At 49.9% G+C, this 26,864-nt stretch overlaps 1 protein-coding gene across 3 annotated transcripts in view; it reads right to left on the reverse strand.

The window, feature by feature from the left end:
* itgb4 (integrin, beta 4) overlaps window positions 1-26,864 on the reverse strand; it is a 128,040-nt gene that overhangs the window by 62,431 nt on the left and 38,745 nt on the right. For all 3 annotated transcript variants that reach the window (XM_070857451.1, XM_070857450.1, XM_070857449.1), the window contains exons 9-20: window positions 26,041-26,130; window positions 24,768-24,896; window positions 24,041-24,208; window positions 23,868-23,944; window positions 18,676-18,896; window positions 15,496-15,599; window positions 14,123-14,215; window positions 12,334-12,463; window positions 8,852-8,971; window positions 5,919-6,025; window positions 3,380-3,431; window positions 2,435-2,623 (exon numbers count right to left, since the gene is read on the reverse strand). In XM_070857451.1, coding sequence (XP_070713552.1) covers window positions 2,435-2,623; window positions 3,380-3,431; window positions 5,919-6,025; window positions 8,852-8,971; window positions 12,334-12,463; window positions 14,123-14,215; window positions 15,496-15,599; window positions 18,676-18,896; window positions 23,868-23,944; window positions 24,041-24,208; window positions 24,768-24,896; window positions 26,041-26,130 — 1,480 coding nt within the window. The remainder of the gene's footprint in view (window positions 1-2,434; window positions 2,624-3,379; window positions 3,432-5,918; window positions 6,026-8,851; window positions 8,972-12,333; window positions 12,464-14,122; window positions 14,216-15,495; window positions 15,600-18,675; window positions 18,897-23,867; window positions 23,945-24,040; window positions 24,209-24,767; window positions 24,897-26,040; window positions 26,131-26,864) is intronic.

Genomic DNA, 26,864 nt, shown 5'->3' on the forward strand with positions numbered 1-26,864 from the left:
AACCAGTTAGTGCTGTGTGTTGCTGGGGATGGAGTGGGGAAGACACAGAGCCAGGTGTAAAAGTTCCGCTTGCTCCAGTCATCCACGACCTCAAACCTTCCGATTGTGTTGTGAGGTGCGCAACGCGGCTCAATGCTGCTCGCGCTGGGCGATGATAAATGGGAAAACAAATGAGAAAACTACAAAACAAGAATGTTGGTTTCTGACATGGACATATTAACTACATAGCACGCTCACAAGCTCCTGATTCTTGCAATTCCATTGGCTGTGAAACATTGAATGATGTTTCCTTATCCCAATCTGTTGCTCCTCCAATTCTCGCCTCTTGCGCATTCCCGAATTTCAGTGTTGCATCATTGTCTGCTGTGCTTTCAGCTACCTAGGCCCTGAACCTCTTCTCACTAATGCTCTTTCCTCCTTTAAGATTCTGCTTAAAACCCATCTCCACCTGTCCTAATATCTCCTTACGCAGCTTGGCATCAATTTTTGTTTGATGGCGCTTCTCAGGAGCGTTGAGACGTTTTACTACATTAACGGTGCTATATAAATGCACGTTGTTGCTGCATGACACAGACTAGCACAGAAAACCTGAAGGGCTGTTTTAACAGAGAGAATAGTGTAATGTATGCACCTGTGATTATGCGAAAAAGGTTTGTAGAGCTGTTGAATTTCTGTGGTCTGGAAGGGTCAGTGTTCCATGTTTTTATTGAATGTGTGAGGTTGCAGCCCCTATTCCATTATTTAAAGGGGCTGCTCCTCAATTTCTGGTTGCACTTCAGTCCCACACTCCTGATCTTTGGGCACCCTGTGCGGAGGAGAGTGGGTAGGTCCGAGGGCCTCCTCGTAGGACTGCTCCTGGGCACGGCCAAGGGTGCCATCAGCCAGTCCAGGCAGCGGGTGGTCGAGGGGGTCGTTCAGCCCGACTGCCTGTCTCTCTTCCACGGTTACATCTGAGCCAGGATGTCCCTGGAGATGGAGCACGCGTTGTCCACCGGTACGCTCGCGGCCTTCCACGAGAGGTGGGCGCCGGAGGGGCTGGAGTGCATCATCACCCCCAGCAACCAAATTTTAATTTGATTTTATGTTTTAAAGTTTAATTTGTTTTAATTGCCAGGGTTTTAGTGTCCCCCTCCACTTTTATAGGAGGCACTTGAAAAATATTGAATTTTAATGCCCTAAAAAAACCACAAAAAAACCCAACAAAAATACAAAAAAAACAACAAAAAAAAACAAAAAAAAGAGGGCTGTTATAAGTGTCTGGAGTATCCCCCAGATCGGGGGGCACTCGATCTAATGTTTATTTGTACTCCCCAAAAAGAGTTGTAGAGCTGTTGAGGCAGTCGAGGGGGTCGTTCACCCCGACTGCCTGCCTCTCTTCCGCGGCTATGTTTGCGCCAGGGTGTCCCTGGAGATGGAGCACGCGGTGAGGTGGACACCGGAGGGGCTGGGTGTATCATCACCCCCGGCAACCAAAAGCTCAATTTGAACGTAGTTTCCTTCAAAGTTTTATTTGTAAATTTCTGAGTTCCAGTGCCCATACCAAAAGGAGGCACTTGATTTAAAGTTATGCTCAAAATGGTTGTAGAGCTGTTGAATTTCTGTGGTCTGGAAGGGTCAGTGTTCCATGTTTTTATTGAATGTGTGAGGTTGCAGCCCCTATTCCATTATTTGAAGGGGCTGCTCCTCAAATTCTAGTTGTACTTCAGTCCTACACTCCTGATCTTTGGGCACCCTGTACAGAGGGGAGCGGGCAGGTCGGAAGGCCTCCTCGTAGGACTGCTCCTGGGCACGGCCAAGGGGGCCATCAGCCGGTCCAGGCAGCGGGCGGTCGAGGGGGTCATTCAGCCCGACTGCCTGCCTCTCTTCCACGGTTACATCTGAGCCAGGGTGTCGCTGGAGATGGAGCACGCGGTGTCCACCGGTACGCTCGCGGCCTTCCGCGAGAGGTGGGCACCGGAGGGACTGGAGTGCATCATCACCCCAGGAAACCAAATTTTAATTTGATTGGGTTTTGTTCCAAAGTTCAACTTGTCGGTTCTAGTGCCCCTCTAGTAGGTGGGGGGAAACGAGTTGATTTATTGTTTTACCAAAATAGTTGTAGAGCTGTTGAGTTGGGAGTGGCTGAGCCAGTCACATGATGTTCACAAGACTCAATAAAACCCCAGCCAGTTGGGTTCAGGGGATCCACGATGAGGTGGTTGTGAGCCTGGTGGATGAACTGGTAATGTGTCGTGTGATTGTTAAACCTTTGCTAATAAACCAACTAGTTCTTAATAGCAATGTGTTGCTATGAATTCTTAAGCACAGAGCCCATGAAGCAAATACATTACAAATACAAACAGAATGCTTTTAAAACCATTAAAAAGCTTTAGTGCCCGCCCTGCCCGGAAGTGACGAACCCCCTCATTTTGCCCAGAGCCGCCTCGGTACGTACCAGTGTCCTTGGGGTTGGTGGGCTGGGTCTGGGCCGTTGCCCCCTTGTGCACGTTGTCCACCACCTGCCACCTCACAATGTCCGTCCCGTCCGGTTTGTTGGTCCGGACCATTGGCGTGTCCAGGCTGTCGGAGGTGAGCTTGCTTTGACGGAGCATGTAGTGGTCTTCCTTAAACCCAACCATGGTGCCTGCAAGTGGAATCACGGGCAGATACAATAAAACTTGAGTTTAGAAGGTTAAGGGGTGATCTGAATGAGGTGCTTAAAATGATTGAAGACTTTGATAAGGTCGAATTACAGAGAATATACAGACCATTCGGCCCAACCAGTCCATGCTGGCCAATTACAGAGAAACTCTTTCCTCTGGTCGGGGGGGGAAGTCCAGAGCAAGGGGTATAACCTTAAAATTATCTGGAACTCTCTCCCCAAAAGGCTGTGGGGGTCAATTGGAGCTTTCAATACTGAGATCGAAGATTTTTGTAGGGTAAGGTTATGAAGGGATTCGGAGCAAAGTCGGGTAAACGGGGTTAAGATTCAGATCAGCTGTGATCAAATTGAATGGTGGAACAGACTCGAGGGACAGAATGGTCTCCTCCAGTCCCTTTAAATGACTCCATGTAAACACCAATGAAAAGATCATTTCTCGGGGGGATTGGGCGACGCTTGCTGCAGTCCCTCACGATCCTATATCGGAACGGGGCCTGAAATAGGCGATAGGGCCAAGATTATGCTCATCCACCTGTTCTGCACGGGCAGCCTAGACGACTGCAGGGCACCCTAACCAATATGGCGTGTGGCAGTGTGGCAAGATCCTACACACACCATATTGGACCCTTCAGCACCCGCTTTGCGCCTGATCCAATTTTGGAGGCCTGAGATTCTTCACAACACGAATGATTTGAGAAATCAAACTCTTCACAAGTGATCACACCAGTCTGAGGTTACCTCTCGCACCACATGGCAGCATTGCACAGCATGGCAGCCTCGCACAGCAAGCCTGTGAAGAGAGAGAGTCATCAGTACCCGCACAAACTAGACTTCACAATAGCAAAACACAACAGAAATATATCTCTGGCTCAGAGTATCTCTTGGTCAGCGTAATGTATGCACCTGTGAGTATGTTCACAGGTTTGTAGAGCTGTTGGCAGTTAAAAGTGTCTGGAGTGTCCCCCAGATCGGGGGGCACTTGATCTAATGTTTATTTTGTTCCCCCCCAAAAGAGTTGTAGAGCTGTTGAGGAGCCGGTGCCTCAGAACTTGAGCCTCTTCGGGGAAATCCCCTCCGTCCGGAGGAGGTGGGGGTCCCTAATGGAGTGCAATCTATGCGGGAGTCCTCCCAGTATTTATTGGAGACTTGGCCTGGAGGGTGTTGCACAGAGCAATCCCGTGCAATAAGTTTTTAAGTTGATTCATGGGCTCCCAGGCCCCCTGCAATTGCTGCGGTCTGGAAGAGTCCGTGTTCCATGTATATGTTGCATGTGGGAGGTTGCAGCCGCTATTCCAATATTTGAAGGGGCTGTTCCTCAAATTTGGTTGCACTTCAGTCCCACACTCCTGATCTTTGGGCACTCTTTGCGGAGGGGAGCGGGTAGGTCCGAGGGCCTCCTCGTAGGACTGCTCCTGGGCATGGCCAAGGTGGCCATCAGCCGGTCCAGGCAACGGGCGGTTGAGGGGGTCGTTCAACCCGACTGCCTGCCTCTCTTCCACGGTTACATCCGAGCCAGGGTGTCCACCGGTACACTTGCGGCCTTCCGCGAGAGGTGGGCGCCCGAGGGACTGGAGTGCATCATCACCCCCGGCAACCAAATTTTAATTTGATCTGTTTAATGTCCAAAGTTTAATTTGTGAATTTGTTGGTTTTAGTGCCCCCTTTTAAGGCGGGGGCACTTAATTTATAGTTTTACCAAAATAGTTGTAGAGCTGCTGAGTTAGGAGTGGCTTAGCCAGTCACGTGATGTTCACAAGATTCAATAAAACCCCAGCCAGTTGGGTTCGGGGGATCCACGATGAGGCAGGTGGTTGTGAGCCTGGTGGATGAACTGGTAATGTGGAGTGTGATTGTTAAACCTTTGCTAATAAACCAACTAGTTCTTAATAGCAATGTGTTGCTATAAATTCCCAAAGAACCCATGAAGCAAATACATTACAGACACAACTCTATTAAATTGGTAGCATTAAAAAATAGAAAACAACCTATATGGAGAATTTAAAGAACAGCGCAGGACTGAAACTAACACAAAGCCCAGTCTGGGACAACCCCCAATCCGAGGTCGCAGATCAAATCCAACTCCAACCAACACCTAACCCCCAAATCTAAAGCCCCATTTCCAAACCCAAGGCCCAGTCACATCTCGGAGGCCCAATCCATGACAATTCATGAGCCAAGTCAATCAGCAACTCAATTTCGTGAAGATGATTTGTCCCCGTTGGCTCCCCCCCCCCCGCCCACATGTCTGACTCAATCCCAAGTGACAGCCAATTCTCCGGAGACTACCGTCAACCAGATACAAGATATGATATAATCTGACTGCAATTATACAGGGCCCTGGTGAGACCGCACTTGGAGTATTGTGCACAGTTTTGGTCTCCTTACCCAAGGAAGGATATACTTGCCATTGAGGGAGTGCAACGAAGGTTCACCAGACTGATTCCTGGGATGGGATTGTCCTATGAGGAGAGATTGAGTAGACTAGGCCTATATTCTCTAGAGAGTTTAGAAGAATGAGAAGTGATCTCATTGAAACATACAAGATTCTGAAGGGGATTGACAGGGTAGATGCTGAGAGGTTATTTCCAGGCCACGCCTGGAATACTGTGTGCAGTTTTGGTTTCCATATTTACGAAAGGATATACTTGCTTTGGAGGCAGTTCAGAGAAGGTTCACTTGGTTGATTCCGGAGATGAGGGGGTTGACTTATGAGGAAAGGTTGAGGAGGTTGGGCCTTTACTCATTGGAATTCAGAAGAATGAGAGGTGATCTTATCGAAACGTATAAGATTATGAGGGGGCTTGACAACGTGGATGCAGAGAGGATGTTTCCACTGATGGGGGAGACTAGAACTAGAGGGCATGATCTTAGAATAAGGGGCCACCCATTTAAAACTGAGATGAGGAGGAATTTCTTCTCTCAGAGGGTTGTAAATCTGTGGAATTCGCTGCCTCAGAGAGCTGTGGAGCTGGGACATCGAATAAATTTAAGACAGAAATAGACAGTTTCTTAAATGATAAGGAAATAAGGGGTTATGAGGAGCGAGCAGGGAAGTGGACCTGAGTTCATGATCGGATCAGCCATGGTTGTATTAAATGGCGGAGCAGACTCGAGGGGCCGTATGGCCTACTCCTGCTCCTTTTTCTTATGGTCTTATGTGGTGTCGAGACTCTCAGTCTCATTCTGAAGAGCCAGTGGTTGTATATGCCCGGTGCAGGGTATACCCAAAGGCCCAGCCGCCTTATACAACAGTCCCACTCAGGAGATGGTCACTCACCCGACAGCAAGCGCAGTACTTCCAGCAGAGCATCAGCAGCAGGCCCAGCAACAGCATCAGGAATATGATGAGTGGAATAAGCCAGAGGAAGCTGCCAGGGGGGCAATCTGGAGGGGTAGAACAAAACCATCAGACCAGACATTCGGAGCACTTTCATCCTCTCCTTCGGCAGTCCCTCCCAAACCCGCAACTTCTCCCACCTAGAAGGACAAGGGCTGCAGGCATATGGGAACACCACCACCTCCAAATTCCCTTACAAGTCACACACCATCCTGACTTGGAAATATATCGGCCGTTCCTTCAGCGTCGCTGGGTCAAAATCCTGGAACTCCCTCCCTAACAGCACTGTGGGAGCACCTTCACCACACGGACTGCAACGGTTCAAGAAGGCGGCTCACCACCACCTTCTCAAGGGGCAATTAGGGATGGGCAATAAATGCCGGCCTTGCCAGCAACACACAAATCTCAAGAGTGAGAAGGGGCTGAGGGCTAGAGAGAAGGGGGGAGAGGTGGGGAGAGAGAGAGGATGAGAGAGAGAGAGAGGATGAGTGAGAGAGCGGGGGGAGAGAGAGAGGGGTGGAGGGGGGGGGAGAGAGAGGGGGGGAGAGAGAGGGGGGGAGAGAGAGGGGGGGAGAGAGAGGGGGGGAGAGAGAGGGGGGGGGGAGAGAGGGGGGGGGAGAGAGGGGGGGGAGAGAGGGGGGGGGAGAGGGGGGGGGAGAGGGGGGAAGAGCGGAAAGGGAGAACATGGGGGGAGAGTGGGGGGGGGTGAGTAGGGGGAGAGCGGAGGGGGAGAGCCGAGGGGAGAGAGCGGGGGAGGGGGAGAGAGATCGGGGGAGGGGGAGAGAGATCGGGGGGAGGGATCGTGGAGAGAGATCGGGGGAAGGGAGAGAGATCAGGGGGAGGGGACAGAGATCGGGGGGAGGGGAGTGAGATCGGGGGGGAGAGGAGAGAGATCGGGGGGAGGGGGGAGAGAGAGATCGGGGGGAGGGGAGAGAGAGAGATCGGGGGGAGGGGAGAGAGAGAGATCGGGGGGAGGGGAGAGAGATCGGGGGGAGGGGAGAGAGATCGGGGGGAGGGGAGAGAGATCGGGGGGAGGGGAGAGAGATCGGGGGGAGGGGAGAGAGATCGGGGGGAGGGGAGAGAGATCGGGGGGAGGGGAGAGAGATCGGGGGGAGGGGAGAGAGATCGGGGGGAGGGGAGAGAGATCGGGGGGAGGGGAGAGAGATCGGGGGGAGGGGAGAGAGATCGGGGGGAGGGGAGAGAGATCGGGGGGAGGGGAGAGAGATCGGGGGGAGGGGAGAGAGATCGGGGGGAGGGGAGAGAGATCGGGGGGAGGGGAGGGAGATCGGGGGGAGAGGGATCATGGAGAGGGTGAGAGATATCGGGGGGAGGTGGAGAAGGGGAGAGAGGGAGGGGGAAAGGGATTGGGGAGGAGCAGAGGGATTGTGGAGAGGGGGAGAGGGATTGGGGAGGGGGGAGAGGGGGTGTGTAGGTAAGGGGGTGAGGGAGAGAGGAGGTGAGGATGTGAGTGGGTGAGGGAGAGAGGGGGAGAGGGGAGAGCGGGAAAAGCAAAAGAATGAAAGAAGAGGTTAGAACACCTTAGAATCTGGAATATCCAGCCAGAATCAATGGTCGGATCAGAATCCATAACAGTTTTAAAAAGGGAAGTGGGAAATGATTTGAGCGGGTGTGTGGTAAGGGCAAGGGCTTGGAACCCAGTGGATCACTCTTTCAGAGTGCCGGCACAGACACGATGGGCTGAATGGTCTCATTTGATGCTGTAAAGCACGATGATTCTACAAGAAAGTGTAGTGCAGTTCTCTGAAAAATGACCTCTTCTTGTTCCTGCAACTTCTTTCATAGGAAATAGGAATTGCTCGATGAAAGAGACTAAGGTCCATCTAGTTCACCTTCCATCACCCTGTCAGTCACATGACACGACGACAATGGAATTGTTGACCAATCACAGCGATGAATCTCCACCAATGAGTCTCCAACAAACGCAGACACAGGTGAGGAAAACCCCCAATGGTGGAGAACTTTGGGAACATTGGCCCCGATTTGCTGTTCTCCATGATGGCGCTGTTAAGCCCTGTAAAAGCCCCCGCTGGTTCCGGGAGTCTGCCTGCGCTGCGCGAGCACGAAGACCCGGAACTTGCAATCTGTCGAGGTTCACCTTATCAGATTGCCCGCACCGACTCAAAAATCACTTTAGCTGGAACCGAGTTGGGCTATTTGCCCAACAGATGCCAACAAGACCCTTACCCCCGGTAACAGCAGGGGTAGGGCCTGCTTTCACCAGCATAAGGGGCAATAAAAATGTTAAATTAAAAATAAAAAAATGTAAAAATGATCTACAAACATTTAAAATGAGTTTGTGTAAATTTTGGGCCAGATTAAAATATTAAAAATTATTTTTCAAAAAAAAATTTTTTTATATCGTAAATGCTTCATTAAAGGGACTTTTAATCCAATGTGAAAATGGGAACATTTATTTCTCCTCCAGTTGTGTACATGATTTGGTTATTTGGGAATTGGGGTCATATTTATGAGGATCCCATTTGTAAATGGAGTCCCCGATGAGCCTGTGAGGAATCCTACATTCTGATAGGAGGACCTGGCCCATGTGATCCCGGGGACGCAGGCGGTCCGGAAGCGTCCCTGGGATCACATGCTCCTGCAGGACTCAAAGTCTCCGAAGCTCAGGAGCCAGCAGGGCGGTGGGGATTTTATCATCATCTCCGGAGGGAAACCTCCAACTTCAAATTCCGGCCCCATCAGTCCAAAAATCTCCTGCGACACTCAGCACATGTCACGTCACGTCTCAAACTACTCACCAACGTTCGTCCGTATTCTCAATACATCAGAGCAATGACAGCCAACAAACTCTAAAATAACCGAATGTCGGAATTCCAGTTTTAGTTCCCATATACCTTTCTTCTTTAGAGCCTGTACGTGAGATATGTTGGCACTTGGGTGTTTTTCCACCGTGTAGTAATATGTGCAGTCGTCTGCTTCATCGCGGAACTGGCAGCTCTCAGTCACCAGGTTTTCTGCAGAAACAAAAGACAGAATTAAACTCTTTTTAAGTGTCAGCTTGGCTCACTCGGTACATTCTCACATGGCAGTTGTGGGTTCAAGCCCCACTGTACAGACTTGAAGGAGTCCCGAGTAGAACGCTTGCTTTGGGAGTCTCGTGTCTGGCATGCGAACGATGCAGAAATCAAGCGCAGGCAGCGGAAAGAGCGTGTGGCAAATCTGTCCCACCCTCCCCATCCCTCAACGACTGTCTGTCCCACCTGTGACAGGGACTGTGGTTCTCGTATTGGACTATGCGGCCACCTAAGGACTCATTTTTAAGAATGGAAGCAAGTCTTCCTCGATTCCGAGGGACTGCCTATGATGATGATGACAGACTTGAACAAACAATCTAGGCCAACACTTTGTTGCACTTGCCTGGATGAGTGCAGCTCCAACAACACTCAAGAAGTTCAACACCATTCAGGACAAAGCAGCCCACAAGATTGGCACCCCATCCACCACCTTCAACATTCACTCCCTCCACCACCGTCGCACCGTGGCTGCAGTGTGTACCAACAACAACTTGTATTTATATAGCGCCTTTAACATAGTGAAACGTCCCAAGGCGCTTAACAGAGTGTTGCAAGATTAAAAGATTTGACACCGAGCTGCATAAGGAGAAATTAGGGCAGGCGACCAAAAGCTTGTTCAAAGAGGTAGGTTTTAAGGAGCGTCTTGAAGGAGGAAAGAGAGGTAGAGAGGCGGAGTGTTTTAGGGAGGGAGTTCCAGAGCTTGGGGCCCAGGCAACAGAAGGCACGGCCACCGATGGTTGAGTGATTATAATCAGGGATGGTCAGGAGGACAGAATTAGAGGAGCGCAGACATCTCGGGGGGGGTTGTGGGGCTGGAGGAGATTACAGAGATAGGGAGGGGTGAGGCCTTGGAGGGATTTGTAAATTAAGATGAGATTTTGAAATCGAGGCGTTGCTTAACCAGAAGCCAATGTAAGTCAGCGAGCACAGGGGTGATAGGTGAGTGGGACTTGGTGCGAGTTAGGACACGGGGCAGCCGAGTTTTGGTTCACCTCTAGTTTACGTAGGGTAGAATATGGGAGGCCAGCCAGGAGTGCGCTGGAATAGTCAAGTCTAGAGGTAACAAAGACATGGATGAGGGTTTCAACAGCAGATGAGCTGAGGCAGGGGTGGAGACGGGCGATGTTACGGAGGTGGAAATAGGCGGTCTTAGTTATGCTGCGGATATGTGGTCGAGAGTTGGGTGTCGTCAGCGTACATGTGGAAACTGACTCTGTGTTTTCAGATGCTGTCGCCAAGGGGCAACATGTAGATGAGAAATAGGAGAGGCCAAGAACAGATCCTCGGGGGACACCAGAGGTAACGATGCGGGGACGGGAAGAGAAGCCGTTGCAGGTGATTCTCTGGCTACGATTAGATAAGAATGGAACCAGGCGAGTGCAGTCCCACCCAGCTGGACGATGGAGGAGAGGCGTTGGAGGAGGATGGATTGGTCAACTGTGTCAAAGGCTGCAGACCGGTCGAGGAGGACGAGGAGGGATAGTTTGCCTTTGTCACAGTCTCGGTACTGTGGCAGGGGCGGAAACCAGATTGGAGGGATTCAAACATGGAACTGCGGGAAAGATGGGCACGGATTTGGGAGGCGATAACACGGACTTTGGAGAGGGAAAGGAGGTTGGAGATGGGGTGATAGTTTGCAAGGGCAGAGGGGTCGAGGGTTGGTTTTTTGAGGAGAGGGGTGATGACGGCAGATTTGAGGGAGAGAGGGGGACAGTACCTGAGGAGAGAGAACCGTTAACAATGTCAGCTAACATGGGAGCCAGAAAAGGAAGTTGGGTGGTCAGCAGTTTGGTGGGAATAGGGTCAAGATACCCATCTACAGGATGCAGTGCAGCAACTCCCAAAGGCTTCTTCGGTAGCACCTCCCAAACCCGCGACCTCTATTGCCTTTCAGGACAAGGGCAGCAGGTGCATGGGAACACCATCACCTCCACGTTCCCCTCCAAATCACACACCATCCTGACTTGGAAATATATCGGACGTTCCTTCATCGTTGCTGGGTCAAAATCCTGGAACTCCCTCCCTAACAGCACTGTGGGAGCACCTTCACCACATGGACTGCAGCGGTTCAAGAAGGCGGCTCACCACCACCTTCTCGAGGGCAATTAGGGATGGGCAATAAATGCTGGCCTTGCCAGCGATGCCACATTCCATGAACAAATATATTTTTGAAGTATCGAGGGAGAGCTGCACTGTCGGAGGGGCCGTCCTTCTAGATGAGACGTTAAACCGAGGGCCCGTCTGCCCTCTCAGGATGTTAAAGATTCCACAGCGCTATGGGAAGAAGAGCTTCCTCTCGCGCCCTGGCAATATTCCTCCCTCAAAACGTAGAGTCATCGGTCACTCATTTAATTCGCTGTTTGTGCCTAAACTTGGCTGCATGCTTTGCCCACAGTGAGCGCTTCAGTGTATGTGAAGCACTTGGGGATACCACCAAATTGAAGATTACGAAGGGAATTGGAAAAACTGATTGGGGAATATTGTTCACTGGGGGGACAGTTACAAATCCAAGGGGACAAAAGTTAAAAAATGAGGAGGGTGTGAGTAGGAAAGAAATTCGAGAGAACGTCCTGACCCAAAGGGTGATTGAGTAGCAGAATATGTCACCAATATGTGACAGTAGACACCTCAAGTCGCTGGAGAAATACCACCAACGATGTCTCCGCAAGATCCTACAAATCCTCTGGGAGGACAGACGCACTAACATCAGCGTCCTCGACCAGGCCAACATCCCCAGCACTGAAGCACTGAACACACTTGATCAGCTCCGCTGGGCAGGCCACACTGTTCGCATGCCAGACACAAGACATCAAAGCAAGCGCTCTACTCGGAACTCCTTCATGGCAAACGAGAAAACGTTACAAGGACACCCTCTAAGCCTCCATGATAAAGTGCAACATCCCCAATGACACCTGGGAGTCCCAGGCCAAAGACCGCCCTAAGTGGAGGAAGTGCATGAAGGAGGGCACTGAGCACCTCGAGTCTCGTCGCCGAGAGCATGCAGAAATCAAGCGCAGGCAGCGGAAAGAGCGTACGGCAAACCAGTCCCACCCACCCTTTTCCTCAACGGCTATCTGTCCCACCTGTGACAGAGACTGTAATTTCCGTATTGGACTGTACAGCCACCTGAGAACTCATTTTTAGAGTGGAAGCAAGTCTTCCTCAATTCCGAGGGACTGCCTATGATGATGATGTCACCAAGGAAGGACATTGAAGTGGGCAGTATAACTGTGCTCGAGAGACAAGGCTGTGACCTGGGGCTGAATGTCCCTCTCCAATAACTCAGTGTTGTTCAGCCTGACCTGATTTCAATTCCTCCACGAACTCGAACACGTTGGTGCACTTCTTGCAGTTCTTCCCCTTCTTCTCACCAGTGTTCCAGGCCTGGCACTGGACGCAGGTGCGAGTGTCCTCACACAGACCGAGCAGTTGCTGCAAGGGACAGAGAGGGAGAAAGAAACAATCTCCATTAGCGAGGGACGCAAAGTTGTTCCTGAATCTCTGGAGATTCCTTGGTGGAAAATTGATGGGGCTAACAATTCGTGAATCCAGTTTGAGGTGGTGACACCGCCTGGTCGCTAACCTTAGCGCTCGGTGATGTTTACCACCTCCAACTGGGATATTCACTTTTAGCGCTAACAGAAGCGTTCCACACTCCCCTTCGAGCACTAATGGGGCGGGGGCGGGGCTGAAGTTCAGGCGCTAGGATAGCGGCATCCCAACGCCTAAAGAGTAGGTGAGGTGGAAATCGAAGAAACGCCAGCAACAGGCTTCTCGAAGTTGGCGGCAGGCTGTCGTGGCATGGCGCTCGGGCGCTAGGTGCTTAGCGGCCCATCAGCTCCCCCTCTCGGGCGCCAACAGGCGGCACGAAGCCTATGAATTTCTAGCCCCCGGTGTCTAGAGCCTCGATTTTAACCCCCGACTCACAACGAGAATGGAAGGGGCCAGGGGGTGGGGGTGAAGGGGGTTAAAAAGCGGCGGTACCTCTACACGTTCCCGCCTGCGGCCATTTTAACTCAGGGGTTTCAGGAGGTGTTGGAGGCAGGTGATAATTATCAAAGGTTGGGGATCCGATGGTGTGATTCGGACCCTGACGCAATTTTCACTCCAGTTGCGCACCCACCAGTGAAACCCTGCGACAGGCAGGATCAGGGCCCGGACAGACCCAGGTAAGTCAGAATTATTGGAAGGCCCGGAATGCTCCTCTGGGCCCCACAGGGAAACCTTGGGCCTCCCCTGCCCCCGGGCTCCCGGTGCTGCTCCCAATTTCATCTTCCCGAGACTTGTTGGTCAGCTTCGGCCTGCCGTGTTTCCAAAACGACCCGTTACCCAGGAAACCGGACCAGGGTCACGCTGGGGTGGTGGAGGTCCGATGAAAATCCTTCCCCGGCAAACATCCCAAAATCACCGCCTGTCGCCGATGGCAAGTCACTCCTGGACTATCACCCCTCTCAAAATAACCCGCTATTCACCTACAGTACGCCCTGTGATTTCATCATTTTCACTCCTTAAGACCAGCAAGAAGCTTAATTCATTGTTATTGTAGAGAGTGGGAACAAAAGAGAGGCTTACTAACAGAATGAATGAAAGAATGTGAGTGAAAGGGAAGGGGTTTAATCGACAGGAATGTGCGTCAGCCCTGGCTCAGTGGGTGGCACTCGGAGCTCTCAGTCCGAGGGTCATGGGTTCAAGTCCCACTCCAGGGACTCGAGTGTATAATCCAGGCTGACACTCCAGTGCAGTGCTGAGGGAGTGCTGCACTATCGGAGGGGCTATCTTCCGGAGCAGATCTTAAAGCTCTGGTGGAAGCAAAGGATCCCATGACACTATTCAAAGTCAAGCAAGGAAGCTCTCCCAACATCCTGCCCAATATTTATCCCTCAACCAACATCACTAAACCAGATTAACTGGTCATTATCTCACTGCTGTTTTGTGGGAGCTTGCTGTGCGCAAATTAGCTGCTGCGTTTCCCACATTACAACAGCGACTGCACTGCAAACACGCTCCATTGGCTGTAGAGCGCTTTGGGATGTCCTGAGGTTGTGAAAAGCAGCTATAGAAATGTTTATGCCTTAAACTTTCGCCACTTACCAAGTAGGTCACGGAGCCACAGGTTGGATCCGTGTCTTTATCTTCACACTCGCATCTTCCACATATGCAGATGCCTTTACCATTACAGAGTCCCTGTAATCAACAAAATACAGGTGAGATACTGGGGAACAGCGGGTGTATGGAAACTCCCTGCCCCCAACTCCCCCTCTTGGCCATCAGTGGCCTTGGGGGGGGGGGGGGGGGGGGGAGGGTCATGGGTGAGGGGGAGGGCATGGGGGGGGCGCGAGATCGAGGGGATTGTTCTCCTCCAAACAGGGAAACCTGGAAACTCCCAGAAATAGTCCCAGGAAAACCCCAGAGGGATTCTGGGGCCTTGCCAACGTTACTTATGATACAAAGACATTACAGCAGAGAGAGCTCCAACACAAAATATCTCCTCCCAGGCGCTCTCCAGCCAGAAACCACAGGGTGATATAAGTGTCTGGATACCTTCAGCGTAACATTCTAACGTGTGAGAAAGTCATACCGAACAATTCCTGAAGTTTCTGGACTGAATGGAAACTGGGACCACACATCGGAACAGGCGGAGGCCATTCTGAGAGGGTGGTAGAGGCAGAAACCCTCACCACATTTATAAAGTACTTGGATATGCACTTGAAGTGCCGTAAGCTGCAGGGCTACGGACCTAGAGCTGGAAAGTGGGATTCGGCTGGATAGCTCTTTGTCGGCCGGCGCAGACACGATGGACCAAAATGGTCTCCTTCCGTGCTGTAAATTGCTATGAATCAGCCCATCAATTAGATCATGGCTGATCTGTATCTCAACTCCATTTACCCACCTTTGCTCCGTATCCCTTAATACCCTTACCCAACAAAAATCTATCGACCTCGGTTTTTAAAATTACAACTGACCCCCAGCATCCACAGTCTTTTGCGGGAGATGGTTCCACTACCTTCTGATTTCACCCCTGAACAGCCTAGCTCTGATATTAAGGCTGTGTCCCCTGGTTCTGGATTCTCCCATCAGAGGAGACAGTTTCTCCCTCTCTACCCTATCGAATCCCTTTATCATTTTAAACACCTTGATCAGATCGCCCTTCGACCGTCCAAACTCTGGGAAATTCGAGCGAGATCTAAGCAAACTGTCCTCATAATTTCACCCTCTGAGCCCCGGTATCATTTGGTGAAAATCAGACACCAGACTAATGACTTAAATAAAAAGGAATGGGGAGTAAAAATGGTCTTCAGGGTTTGCAGAAAACGGCCGATGGTGAATCGACAGCCCATTTTACATCGTGCTCAAAATAAAACCGAATGGGCTGTACGATGGGCAGTGGAATCGCCATCGCCGTATCCAGCTACCGCCCAGGATCGCACGGTGTCTGCGGTGTTGCACTGTAACTTCAGCCTTACCCCATTGGTGTCAATGCACGTGGCATTGCTGATCGGGCAGTCACACGAGGGGCCTGTCCATCCATTTTCGCACACGCACTGCTCCTTAAAACATTTACCACGAGCTGTGAAAAACCATAACAGAAAATTAATCAAACACAAAGTTTCATCACTTGGGGCACAAAAGCCAATCGACCAATCGATGGAGACCCTGTCAAATGAGTGCAACTCATACTGCCATTCCCATTGGTCAGTGCAACTCACACTGCCAACCCCATTGGTCAGTGCAACTCATACTGCCAACCTCATTGGTCAATGCAACTCATACTGCCAACCCCATTGGTTAATGCAACTCATACTGCCAACCCCATTGGTTAATGCAACTCATACTGCCAACCCCATTGGTCACTGCAACTCATACTGCCATTCCCATTGGTCAATGCAACTCCTACTGCCTAATCCCATTGGTTAATGCAACTCAGATCCATTGCGAGTTTTTGATCAAATAAACACAGAAAATGCTGGAAATACACAGATCATTTGCCAGTATCTGAAAGCGAAAAGGCAGATTTAACTCAGAGTTCTGACAATGGCTCTCCAAATATGAATCAGTTTTTACTCTTTCAAATGCTGGTTGCTGTGTTGTGTATTTCCATCTTTGTACTTAGGCTACTGTGACAAGGGCTACCAAACGTCAGGGAGATTGGCGGGGGTGGGTGGGGCAGGGGGAATCCCTCTGTACACATGAACTGGATTTCCACTGAAGATATGGCTGCCGAGTGGAAGCAACTCGGAGCAATTCCCAGCCCACAAAGTCCTCACAGCCACTTCTATTTGATCCCTGGAGAAAATGATCCCGGGAATCCTCCACCTTCCTCTTAAGGAATTCTAGATAATTCAGCTCAATTTTAGAACAAATATTCACGCCCCCCCTCCCCACTCAAGTTTCCTGCTCACCTTCTATAACATACTTGTTTCCCGGGTTCATTGCTTAAGAATTCATAGCAACACATTGTTATTAAGAACTAGTTGGTTTATTCGCAAAAATCACACTACACATTACCAGTTCATCCACCAGGCTCACAACCACCTGCCTCATCGTGGATCCCCCGAACCCAACTGGTTGGGGTTTTATTGAGTCTTGTGAACATCACGTGACTGGCTAAGCCACTCCCAATTCAATAGCTCTACAACTATTTTAGTAAAACAAACGATCAAGTGCCTCCTTATTAAAGGGGCATTAAAACTGACAAATTAAACAAATGTACTTTTAACAATAATGGTTCAAATTAAAATTTGGTTGCCGGGGGTGATGATGCACTCCAGTCCCTCCGGTGCCCACCTCTCGCGGAAGGCCACGAGCGTACCGGTGGATACCGCGTGCTCCATCTCCACGCAGAAGAGAGGCATCAACAGCTCAACAACTCTTTTAATAGGAGACAAAATTAACCAGTTAAGTCAAGTGCCCCCCCAATCTGGGGGACACTCCAAACATTTTTCAACTGCCCTTTTTTTTGTTGTTTTTTTTTGGGCAATAAAATCATAAATTTTTACAAGTGCCCCCTATAAAAGGGGAGGGGGACACTAAAAATCCGGCAATAAACAAATTAAACTTTAAAACATGTAAAATCAAATTAAAATTTGGTTGCCGGGTGTGAAAATGCACTCCTGTCCCTCTGGCGCCCACCTCTCGCGGAAGGCCGCGAGCGTATCGGTGGACACCACGTGCTCCATCTCTAAGGACACCCTGGCCCGGATGTAGGCGCGGAAGAGAGGCAGGCAGTCAGGCTGAACGACCAACAACAGCTCAACAAACCTGTGAACATACTCACAGGTGCATATATTACACCTTCCTTGAAGTTGCTTTCCCACCTTGGGATACTGCCTGATGAGCCACCAACAGCCCTGCACTAACCAAGGCCAACTGCCTAACCCATCAGGAGCAACAGACATTCCGCACCACCATCCCGAGGGTGCTGAGGCCAATGGCGATGCTGGAAAGGTGATCCGGCAACACGGACTGGGAATGAACCTGCACACCTCCCGGATTTTCCAGCTCAGTCATACCGTGGCATTCCACGATCGTTTTTTTCCCGCTGGTCAGAGTTTCACGCACCGCACATTCCCTAGCCCAGACGGCGTGGGTTCAATCTCCACTCTGGAGATCATGCAATCTAAGGTCGACACTCCCAGTGCAGTACCAAGGGAACGCTGCACTGTCGGAGGTGTCGTCTTCGGATGAGACGTTAAACCATCTGCCCTCTTGGACTGACATAAAAAGACCCCATGACACTATTGGAAGAACGAGTTCACCCCGAGGCGCGCCAACATTTATCCCTCAAACAACACTGGCAAAAAATAAATACATTCGCTTGTTAGTTATTGTTTGTGGGATCTTGGTGTGCACAAATTGCATTGGAGAAAAACACTTGCCTCCTTCAAAAGTGATCTGTCAGTTGCGATGCTTGTCGGCCCCAATCTGCGGGAGACCATCAGCGGCAGGTCGGGGCCATAAAAGGAGCAGCGAGCGGCGGCCATGGGCAACGTGGCGGCGTACCACAGCAAGGTACGGTGCAAGCTGGTGCAGGAGGGCGACGGCGGCAAAGAGGGATGTCATCAAGGTCCAGGTCGGTGATTGGAGCGTGGGCAGATACAGCAGGAGCGGTGAGGTCGGGGCGAAGGAGCGGCGAGAGATTATAGAGGGACGTGATCGGGACTCGGGAGAGGTGTGAGTTCGGGGCGAGGGCCCAGGGGCAGCCTGGGCCCAGCCCACACTGCGATATGTGAGCGCACTAGGTCCGTGCAGCAGAGCGGGCCCCAGTCGTCCTGGTTAACCCTTGCCACTGGACCAAGGCCTAGCTCTGTCAAGCCCGTGTGGTGGCTGTTGTGCAACAGTCACCCCACGTTAAAAAAACCCACGCACAGGCATCTTCCACCCTTCAGGATGTAGTTCGGGATCTGGAATATTAGCTCCTTCATTGAAACACCTGAACTCATCCCTTTTTGGCGTGGAAGCAAGTCATCCTCACTTCGAGGGACTGCCTATGATGGTTAGTTGCGATGCACTTTGCATCATTCCGATGATGTGCCACGGCAGTTATGTAAATCCTAGTTCTCTTAATCCGCGGCAAAATATGCCTCAACAACTTCAATTTCTGTGCCAACCCCACCCTTTGCAGCTAGGGCCAGGGTCTCACTCACCATTACACCGAAAGCCAGCAAAGCGTGGGCAGAGCAGGCTACTGAATTCACAGAAGTCTCCGTCAAATATCTCCAGGTGGTTCTCCGAGGGAAGGCACTGACATTTGCCGCACTGACACTCCCCGCGGTCGGAGCAGATCTTGGAGCTGGAGTCCGCGGGATTGATGCAGGCTTTGACGTCTCCCTCGGTGCCCATGTGACAGTTGCAGGTCTGGCCCCGCCTGGGAAGGGGAAGGCAAAGCTTTCAACATCAGCAAAAAAAAAGGAAAGAAAAAGCTATTTTTTTGTGACTTCTTAGGAAAAGGAGGAGTAGGCCATTCGGCCCCTCGAGCCTGTCCCACCATTCAATTAGATCATGGCTCATCTGTATCTCAATTCCATCCTCCTGCCTTTGATCCATATCCCGATACCCTTGCCTAACAAAATTTATCAATCTCAATCTTGAAAGCTTCAACTGACCCTCATCATCCACAGCCTTTTGTGAAGAGAGTTCCAGATTCCCACTGCCCTTTGTGTGAAGAAGTGCTCCTGATTTCACTCTTGAACGGCCTGGCTCTCATTTTAAGATTACTTGCCGCCCTTCCCCTCCATCAGAGGGAGTCGTTTCTCTCTATCTACCCGATCAAATCCTTCGAACACCTCAATTAGATCACCCCTCAACCATCTAAAGGCAGGGAATATAAACCACATTGGAGTTCAGAAGAATGAGAGGTGAGCTTATTGAAACATAAAATAATGAGGGGGCTCGACAAGGTGGATGCAGAGAGGATATTTCCACTCACAGGGGAAACTAATACGAGGGGACATAGTCTCAGAATAAGGGGCCGCCCATTTAAAACTGAGATGAGGAGGAATTTCTTCTCTCAGAGGGTTGTACATCTATGGAATTCTCTGCCCCAGAGAGCTGTGGAGGCTGGATCATTGAATATATTTAGGGCAGAGATAGACAGATTTTTGAGCGATAAGGGAGTAAAGGGTTATGGGGAGCGGGCGGGGAAGTGGAGCTGAGCTCATGATCAGATCAGTCATGATCTTATTGAATGGCGGAGCAGGCTCGAGGGGCCAAATGGCCGACTCCTGCTCCTATTTCTTATGTTCTTAAATCAGGTGCTGCCCTCATAATTTAACCCAAAGATCTTTTAGAAACATAGAAACTAAGAGCATAGTAGGCCATTCGGCCCTTCGAGCCTGCACCGCCATTCAATATGATCATGGCCGGTCCTTTATCTCAACACCATATTCCCACTTTTCCCCATACCCCTTGATGTCTTTTGTGTCTAGAAATCTATCTATCTCCTTCTTAAATATATTCAGTGACTTGGCCTCCACAGCCTTCTGTGGTAGAGAATTCCACAGGTTCACCACCCTGTGAGTGAAAACATTTCTCCTCATCTCAGTGCTAAATTTCCTACGCCCCGAGAGAGCAGACGGGGCCTCGGTTTAATGTCACATCTGAAAGAGGGCACCTCCGACAGTGCAGCATCCCCTCAGATTATGTGCTCAAATATCCGGGGCGGGACTTGAACCTACAACCTTCGAACTTCAAGGCGAGAGTGCTACCCACTGAGCCACGGCTGACACAGCAGACACAGAGGACCCTGTTTGACGAAAGACGGCTGAGACATCGGACTCAGTGGCACAAATAACGGCCCCCTGTGGTGCTGGAATGATATGCTTTCAGTGGCACTGCGTTAGAGCAGGCAATCGAGGGTGGCCAATAACCAGCGGGGTCTGACTGACCACACCCACCATGGTGTCAACAACCATATCATCGTTGCAAGTACCCGCCGATGATCATGGGGGTAAATAAAAACAGAGAATGCTGGAAATCTCAGCGGGTTGGGCAGCATCTGTGGAAAAAGAAGCAGAGTTAACATTTCGGGTCTGTGACCCTTCGTCAGAACTGGAAAAGGGTCACAGACCTGAAACATTAACTCTGTTTCTCTCTCCACAGATGCTGCCTGACCCGCTGAGATTTCCAGCATGTTCTGTTTTTATTTCAGATTCCAGCCTCTGCGGTATTTGTTTTTGAATGTGTCAGGGGGAACTGCTTTCACAGGGAGACAGGTACAGCTCCGTGCTGTGGGGGCACAAGCCCGCATTTCTGAACGCTTTGGTTCGGCTGCGGTCTGGAAATATCGAAAGGGTTAAAAGTTGCAAGATTCAAGATTGGATGGAAAGAGGCTGCTGGACGATACGGAGCCTTTTAGCCTTGAAATGTTGAGTATGAGTGTAACTTGTTACTATGCGAATAATAATCTATGCAAAGAAAGCCCTCTGCTGATCATGTGAGTTGTGTAGTAATTCATGTCATTGTCTGTATTTGAGTGTACCTTGTTACTATTTGATGACATTGTCTGTATGTTAAACGATTCAGAAAGCAGTTAGCTGTGATTGTTAAGAAATAAGAGTTCAAAGGCTTTTTAGGTATAAGGGATGGAACTGGCTTTTGTCACACACACACACACACACACACACGGACCGGAATCTCGAAAGGTGTGTCACTTCTTGGAGAGCTGTCTTTGCAAGCAGAGAGTTGACTTGTGAAATTTTGTGGCTCATATAAATGTTTAAATAAAAGAGCTGATCCTGCCTTTGCTACAACTGAGTGTGTGCGTAGTTCGACATTTAAAGCAACGAAGTGCAAAGAGCGAGACAGTCTTACAACATGTGCCATTTACTGTAAGGACATCTGCAGCTACACAGAATGACTTTGAATGTTCAGCACAGAAACATTCGGCCCAACGGTTCCGTGCCGTTTATGCTCCACACCAGTCCCCTCTCACCCTACTTTATCTCACTCTATCAGCATATCCTTCTATTCCTTTCTCCCTCGTGTGTTTATCCAGCTTCCCTTTAAATGCATCGATGTTAATCACCACAACCTGTGGCAGCGAGTTCCACATTCTCACCTGGGTAATTCTCACCTGGGTAAAGAAGTTACAGCTTGGCTCACTCTGTAACATTCTCACCTGGAAGTTCCTCCTGAACGTCTTATTGCATTTATTAGTGACCATCTTATATTTATGGCCTGAGCTTTGGACTCCCTCACAAGTGAGCACATCTCTGCATCTACCCTGGCAAACCCTTTCATAATAAGTCCTCTATAAGGTCACCCCTCAGTCTTCTTTTTTCTGGACAAAAGCACCCAGCCTGTTTTATCTTGCCTGATTGGTATAGCCTCTCAGTTCTGGTATCATTCTAGTAAATCTATCTTGCACCCATTCCAGTGCCTCTACATCCTTTTTGTAATATGGCGACCAGAACTGTCCACACTGCTCCAAGTGTGGTCTAACCAAGGGCTGCTGGGTTGTTCCAGCACTTTGGGTTTCCTTTCTCCTCCCTTTTTCCCTCCCCCTTTCCGCTCTGACAAAGTCCCGCTGGGAAGAAGATGATGATCGAAATTTCAGCCGTCTGCAGTCTTCGCTCCCGCCAGTAGGGGGGCGCCCTGCACCTGTCGGAAAAGCAGCGACAGGGGAAATATCCTGGAGAAGGTTCCCTCTCATCGTCCCTGGGTCAAAATAACCTCACCACACTGTACCAGCTCACGGAAAGGGTCTACCATCCCCTTCTCAAGGGCAACCAGGGATCGGCAATAAATGCCGGCCTTGTTAGCCACGCCCACAACTCGAGAATGAATGTTAAAAATAATTTGTAGCAACATCTAAACCCATTCTTTTGAATACTTCCACAATTTGGCAGAAGAAATTACGATAAATCATTCAGCTGCAATTACATTGCTGCTAGCATTCAGCATCAGCCAAAGGAATTGCCCCTCGTTTGGCCAATATGGATATAGAATCATAGAAAAATTATGGCACAGAATGAGGCCGCCATTCGGCCCATTGTGTCCGCGCCGGCCGACAAAGAGCTATCCCGCCAAATCCCACTTTCCAGCTCTCGATCTGTAGCCCTGCAGGTTACGGCACTTCAGGTGCACATCCAAGTACTTTTTAAATGTGGTGAGGGTTTCTGGCAGTGAGTTCCAGACCCCCACCACCCTCTGGGTGAATAAATATTTCCTCATCTCCCCTCTAATCCTTCTACCAACTACTTTAAATCTGTGCCTCCTGGTTATTGACTCCTCTGCTAAGGGAAATAGATCCTTCCTATCCACTCTATCCGGGCCCCTCATCATTTTATACACCCCAATTAAATCTCCCCTCAGCCTCCTCTGTTCCAAGGAAAACAACCCCAGCCTATCCAATCTTTCCTCATAGCTAAAGTTTTCCAGTCCTGGCAACATTCTCGAAAAATCTCCTCTGCACCCTCTCTAGTGCAATCACATCCTTCCAGTCACCATAACTGCACGCAGTACTCTAGCTTTGGCCTAACTAGTGTTGTATACAGTTCTAGCATAACCTCCCTGCTCTTGTATTCTTGTATTATATTGAGGTATGTACGATCAGCCGTTGGACTCCGCTAGGGGGTCAATCCACCCATCAGGAACATAAATAGGTCAACATGTGTCAATCGGAAACACAACTTGGTCCATGAGTCTCTCGGACAAGAACCCAACACAGGACACGATGTCCAAACTCATCGGCCAAACTGCGAGAAAACCAATAGTGCGACCCATGAGTTTGGACATCATGGAAGTCAAAAGTCCCCCCAACATTAATTTGATCAAAAAAACAAAGTTGCCCCAAGAATCAGATGTACATCAGCCTATCCACGGTGTCAGTCGTGGCTCAGTGGGTAGCACTCTTGCCTCTAAGTCAGAAGGTTGTGAGCTCAAGTCCCATTCCAGAGACTTGAGCACGTAATCCAGGCCGACGCTCCCAGTGCAGTGCTGAGGGAGCACCGCACTGTTGGAACGGTCGTCATTCGGATGAGACGTTAAACCGAGGCCCTGTCTGCTCTCCCAGGTGGACCGAAAAGATGGCACGATTTAAAAAAGAGCAGGGCCAATATTCAGCCCTCAACCGACATCACCAGAACCGGCTATCTGGTCATGTATCGGACTGCTGTTTGTGACATCTTGCTGTGCGCAAATCGGCTGCCGTCATTCCCTACGTTACGACAGTGACTACTCTTCAAAAGTCCTTCATTTTCTCAAAGAGCTGTTTGGGACATTCTGAGGTGGTGAAAGGCACTCTGGAAATGTAAGTCCTTTCCTTGCATGGTGAGTCCGACACAGCTATGTCCAAGTGTTTGCAAATCAAAATATCAAAGTGCTTCCTTCCTCTTACCAATTAGGCCCGCACAGGCAGTGTCCACACGTAAAGTTACCATGCAAGTGACATTTGGGAGAGTTCACCTCCGGAAACTGTGGACGAATCATAGAAGCCAGTTAGGAAAAACGGGTGCGAATGTAAAACACCAAGGGCACTCCCTGAAATGGCGTGTGACAAGAGAGCTTTACCTGGTCACAGTCACACTGATCACAGAGAAGGGAGGCGTCGACTGTCAAAGCATCTGTGAAAGTACTGGGTTTGACAATTACTTTTCCTCGCTGGTCCCCCTTGGGACTGTCGCACAGGTGAGCGTCACCCACATTATCCAAAGCTTTAATGTTGAGCCTGAACTTGTTCTGGTAGGAAACAAATAAAAAACAGCAAATCACATCAGACATTACACTCCAAGAGCTCACCTCTGAAGGAAAAGTCAGCTCAGCATTTCGACCCACCACGTGCATGGACACGCACGGGTACACGCACAATACATACACACATGGATACACGCACACTTTCACACATGGATACACACGCGCGGATACACACCACGTTCACACACGGATACACGCGCGCCGATACACACGCACTTTCACACACGGATACACGCGCGCCGATACACACGCACTTTCACACACGGATACACACGCGCGGATACACACACGCACGGATACACACTCACTTTCACATATGGGGACACGCGCACGGACACATGCGCAGCGGAGGTCACAGTGTAGTGATCAAGTACAAGAGCACCCCTTGATATCTCCCCGACCCTAGCCCTGGGCCCGAAGGCTCAGACCAGCGAACACAGCACAGGCCAGGAGCTGTGCATGGGACCTTGTGAACCACACGGCTCAGTACTGCACCAGTCGGTGGGCTGACCCAGGGGCCTGTCCCTTTGCCTTGGATTCTTACCACTACTCCTGGGGTCACGGTGAAGGTGGAAGACTCGCTCTGAGACCTGCTGGCCGATAAGGATGAGACTTTAGCCCTCATTGTTTTGGGGATATTCTCAGCCCGGATTTCCATTTTTGAGCGGATGTTCTAGAGAAGGAAGGACAGGACACACACCGGTCAATGGCCAACCCTGAGGACACTATACAACCACAGCGCAACAGTTACATAATGCTGCAGCAAGATACACTAAGACATTACAATGTGGTATGTACACCAGGCAAATAACAATACAATGTAGTATATACACACTTGTATATATATATATTTATATAGCACCTTTAACGTAGTGAAACGTCTGAAGGCATTTCACAGGAGTATTATGAGATAAAAAATTTGACATCGAGCCGCATAAGTAGAAATTAGGGCAGGTGCTTGGTCAAAGAGGTAGGTTTTAAGGAGCGTCTCGAAGAAGGAAAGAGAGGTAGAGAGGCGGAGAGGTTTAGGGATGGAGTTCCAGAGCTTGGGGCCCAGGCAACAGAAGGCACGGCCACCGATGGTTGAGTGATTATAATCAGGGATGCTCAAGAGGGCAGAATTAGAGGAGCGCAGACATCTCGGGGGATTGTGGGGCTGGAGGAGATTACAGAGATAGGGAGGGGCGAGGCCATGGAGGGATTTGAAAATAAGGATTAGAATTTTGAAATCGAGGCATTGCTTAACCGGAAGTCATTGTAGGTCAGCGAGAACAGGGGCGATTCTCTGGCTACGATTAGATAGATAAGAATGGAACCAGGCGAGTGCAGTCCCACCCAGCTGGACGATGGAGGAGAGGCGTTGGAGGAGGATGGAGTGGTCAACTGTGTCAAAGGCTGCAGACAGGTCGAGAAGGACGAGGAGGGATAGTTTACCTTTGTCAGAGTCACAAAGGATGCAATTTGTGACTTTGATGAGAGCCGTTTCGGTACTGTGGCAGTGCGGAAACCAGAATGGAGGAATTTAAACATGGAATTGCGGAAAAGATGGGCATGGATTTTGGAGGCAACAACACGTTCAAGGACTTGAGAGGAAAGGGAGGTTGGAGTTGGAGCGATAGTTTGCAAGGACAGAGGGGTCGAGGGATGTATTTTTTTTATTCATTCACAGAATGTGGATGTCACAAGCAAAGCCAGCATTTATTGCCCATCCCTAATTGCCCTCGAGAAGGTGGTGGTGAGCCACGTAATATTACAATGTGGTATGTGCAACAGGTGAATATGTTTTCTCCGGAAACAGTGAGAGGAAGGTGCCTTACCTCAAATGATCTGCGTAAGAGTTCGATTATATTAGAGGAGTCCTGCTGCAGCCTCCCAATATCAGCCACGGGGAAATACTTGCTCAATTTCTATAACAAAAGAAGATGCAAGTAAAGGTTGGCACCTCCATTGCGTTGAGATAAAAATCAACATCTCCTGGAAAACCAAGAGCTTTGGAGGAGTTTCATTCATAAATTTGCAAAAAGTCACCAAGTAAAATGTCACAATGGTCTGTTACTTGGTTACATATTGACTTTACCCTTCAATGTACACTGTACAACATAGCCTGCATTATATACTGTGTATTGGGACCACAAAACACTGCGCTACATGACTGTGTCACTCACCCTGTGATACATGCTGTATCACTGTATCACACCCTGTGATATATCCTGTATCACACACCCTGCGATATACGCTGAATCACACAACCTGCGATATACCCTGTATCACTCACCGTGATATACCCTCTATCACTCACCCTGTGATATACCCTGTATCACTCACCCTGTGATATACGCTGAATCACACAACCTGCGATATACCCTGTATCACTCACCCTGTGATATGCCCTGTATCACTCACCCTGTGATATACCCTGTATCACTCACCCTGTGATATACCCTGTATCACTGTATCACACCCTGTGATATACCCTGTATCACTCACCCTGTGATATGCCCTGTATCACTGTATCACACCCTGTGATATACCCTGTATCACTCACCCTGTGATATACCCTGTATTACTGTATCACACCCTGCGATATACCCTGTATCACTCACCCTGTTATATGCCCTGTATCACTGTATCACACCCTGTG

This window comes from Pristiophorus japonicus, chromosome 16 (assembly GCF_044704955.1).
Source record: "Pristiophorus japonicus isolate sPriJap1 chromosome 16, sPriJap1.hap1, whole genome shotgun sequence".
In the NCBI taxonomy this organism is placed as follows: Eukaryota; Metazoa; Chordata; class Chondrichthyes; family Pristiophoridae; genus Pristiophorus; species Pristiophorus japonicus.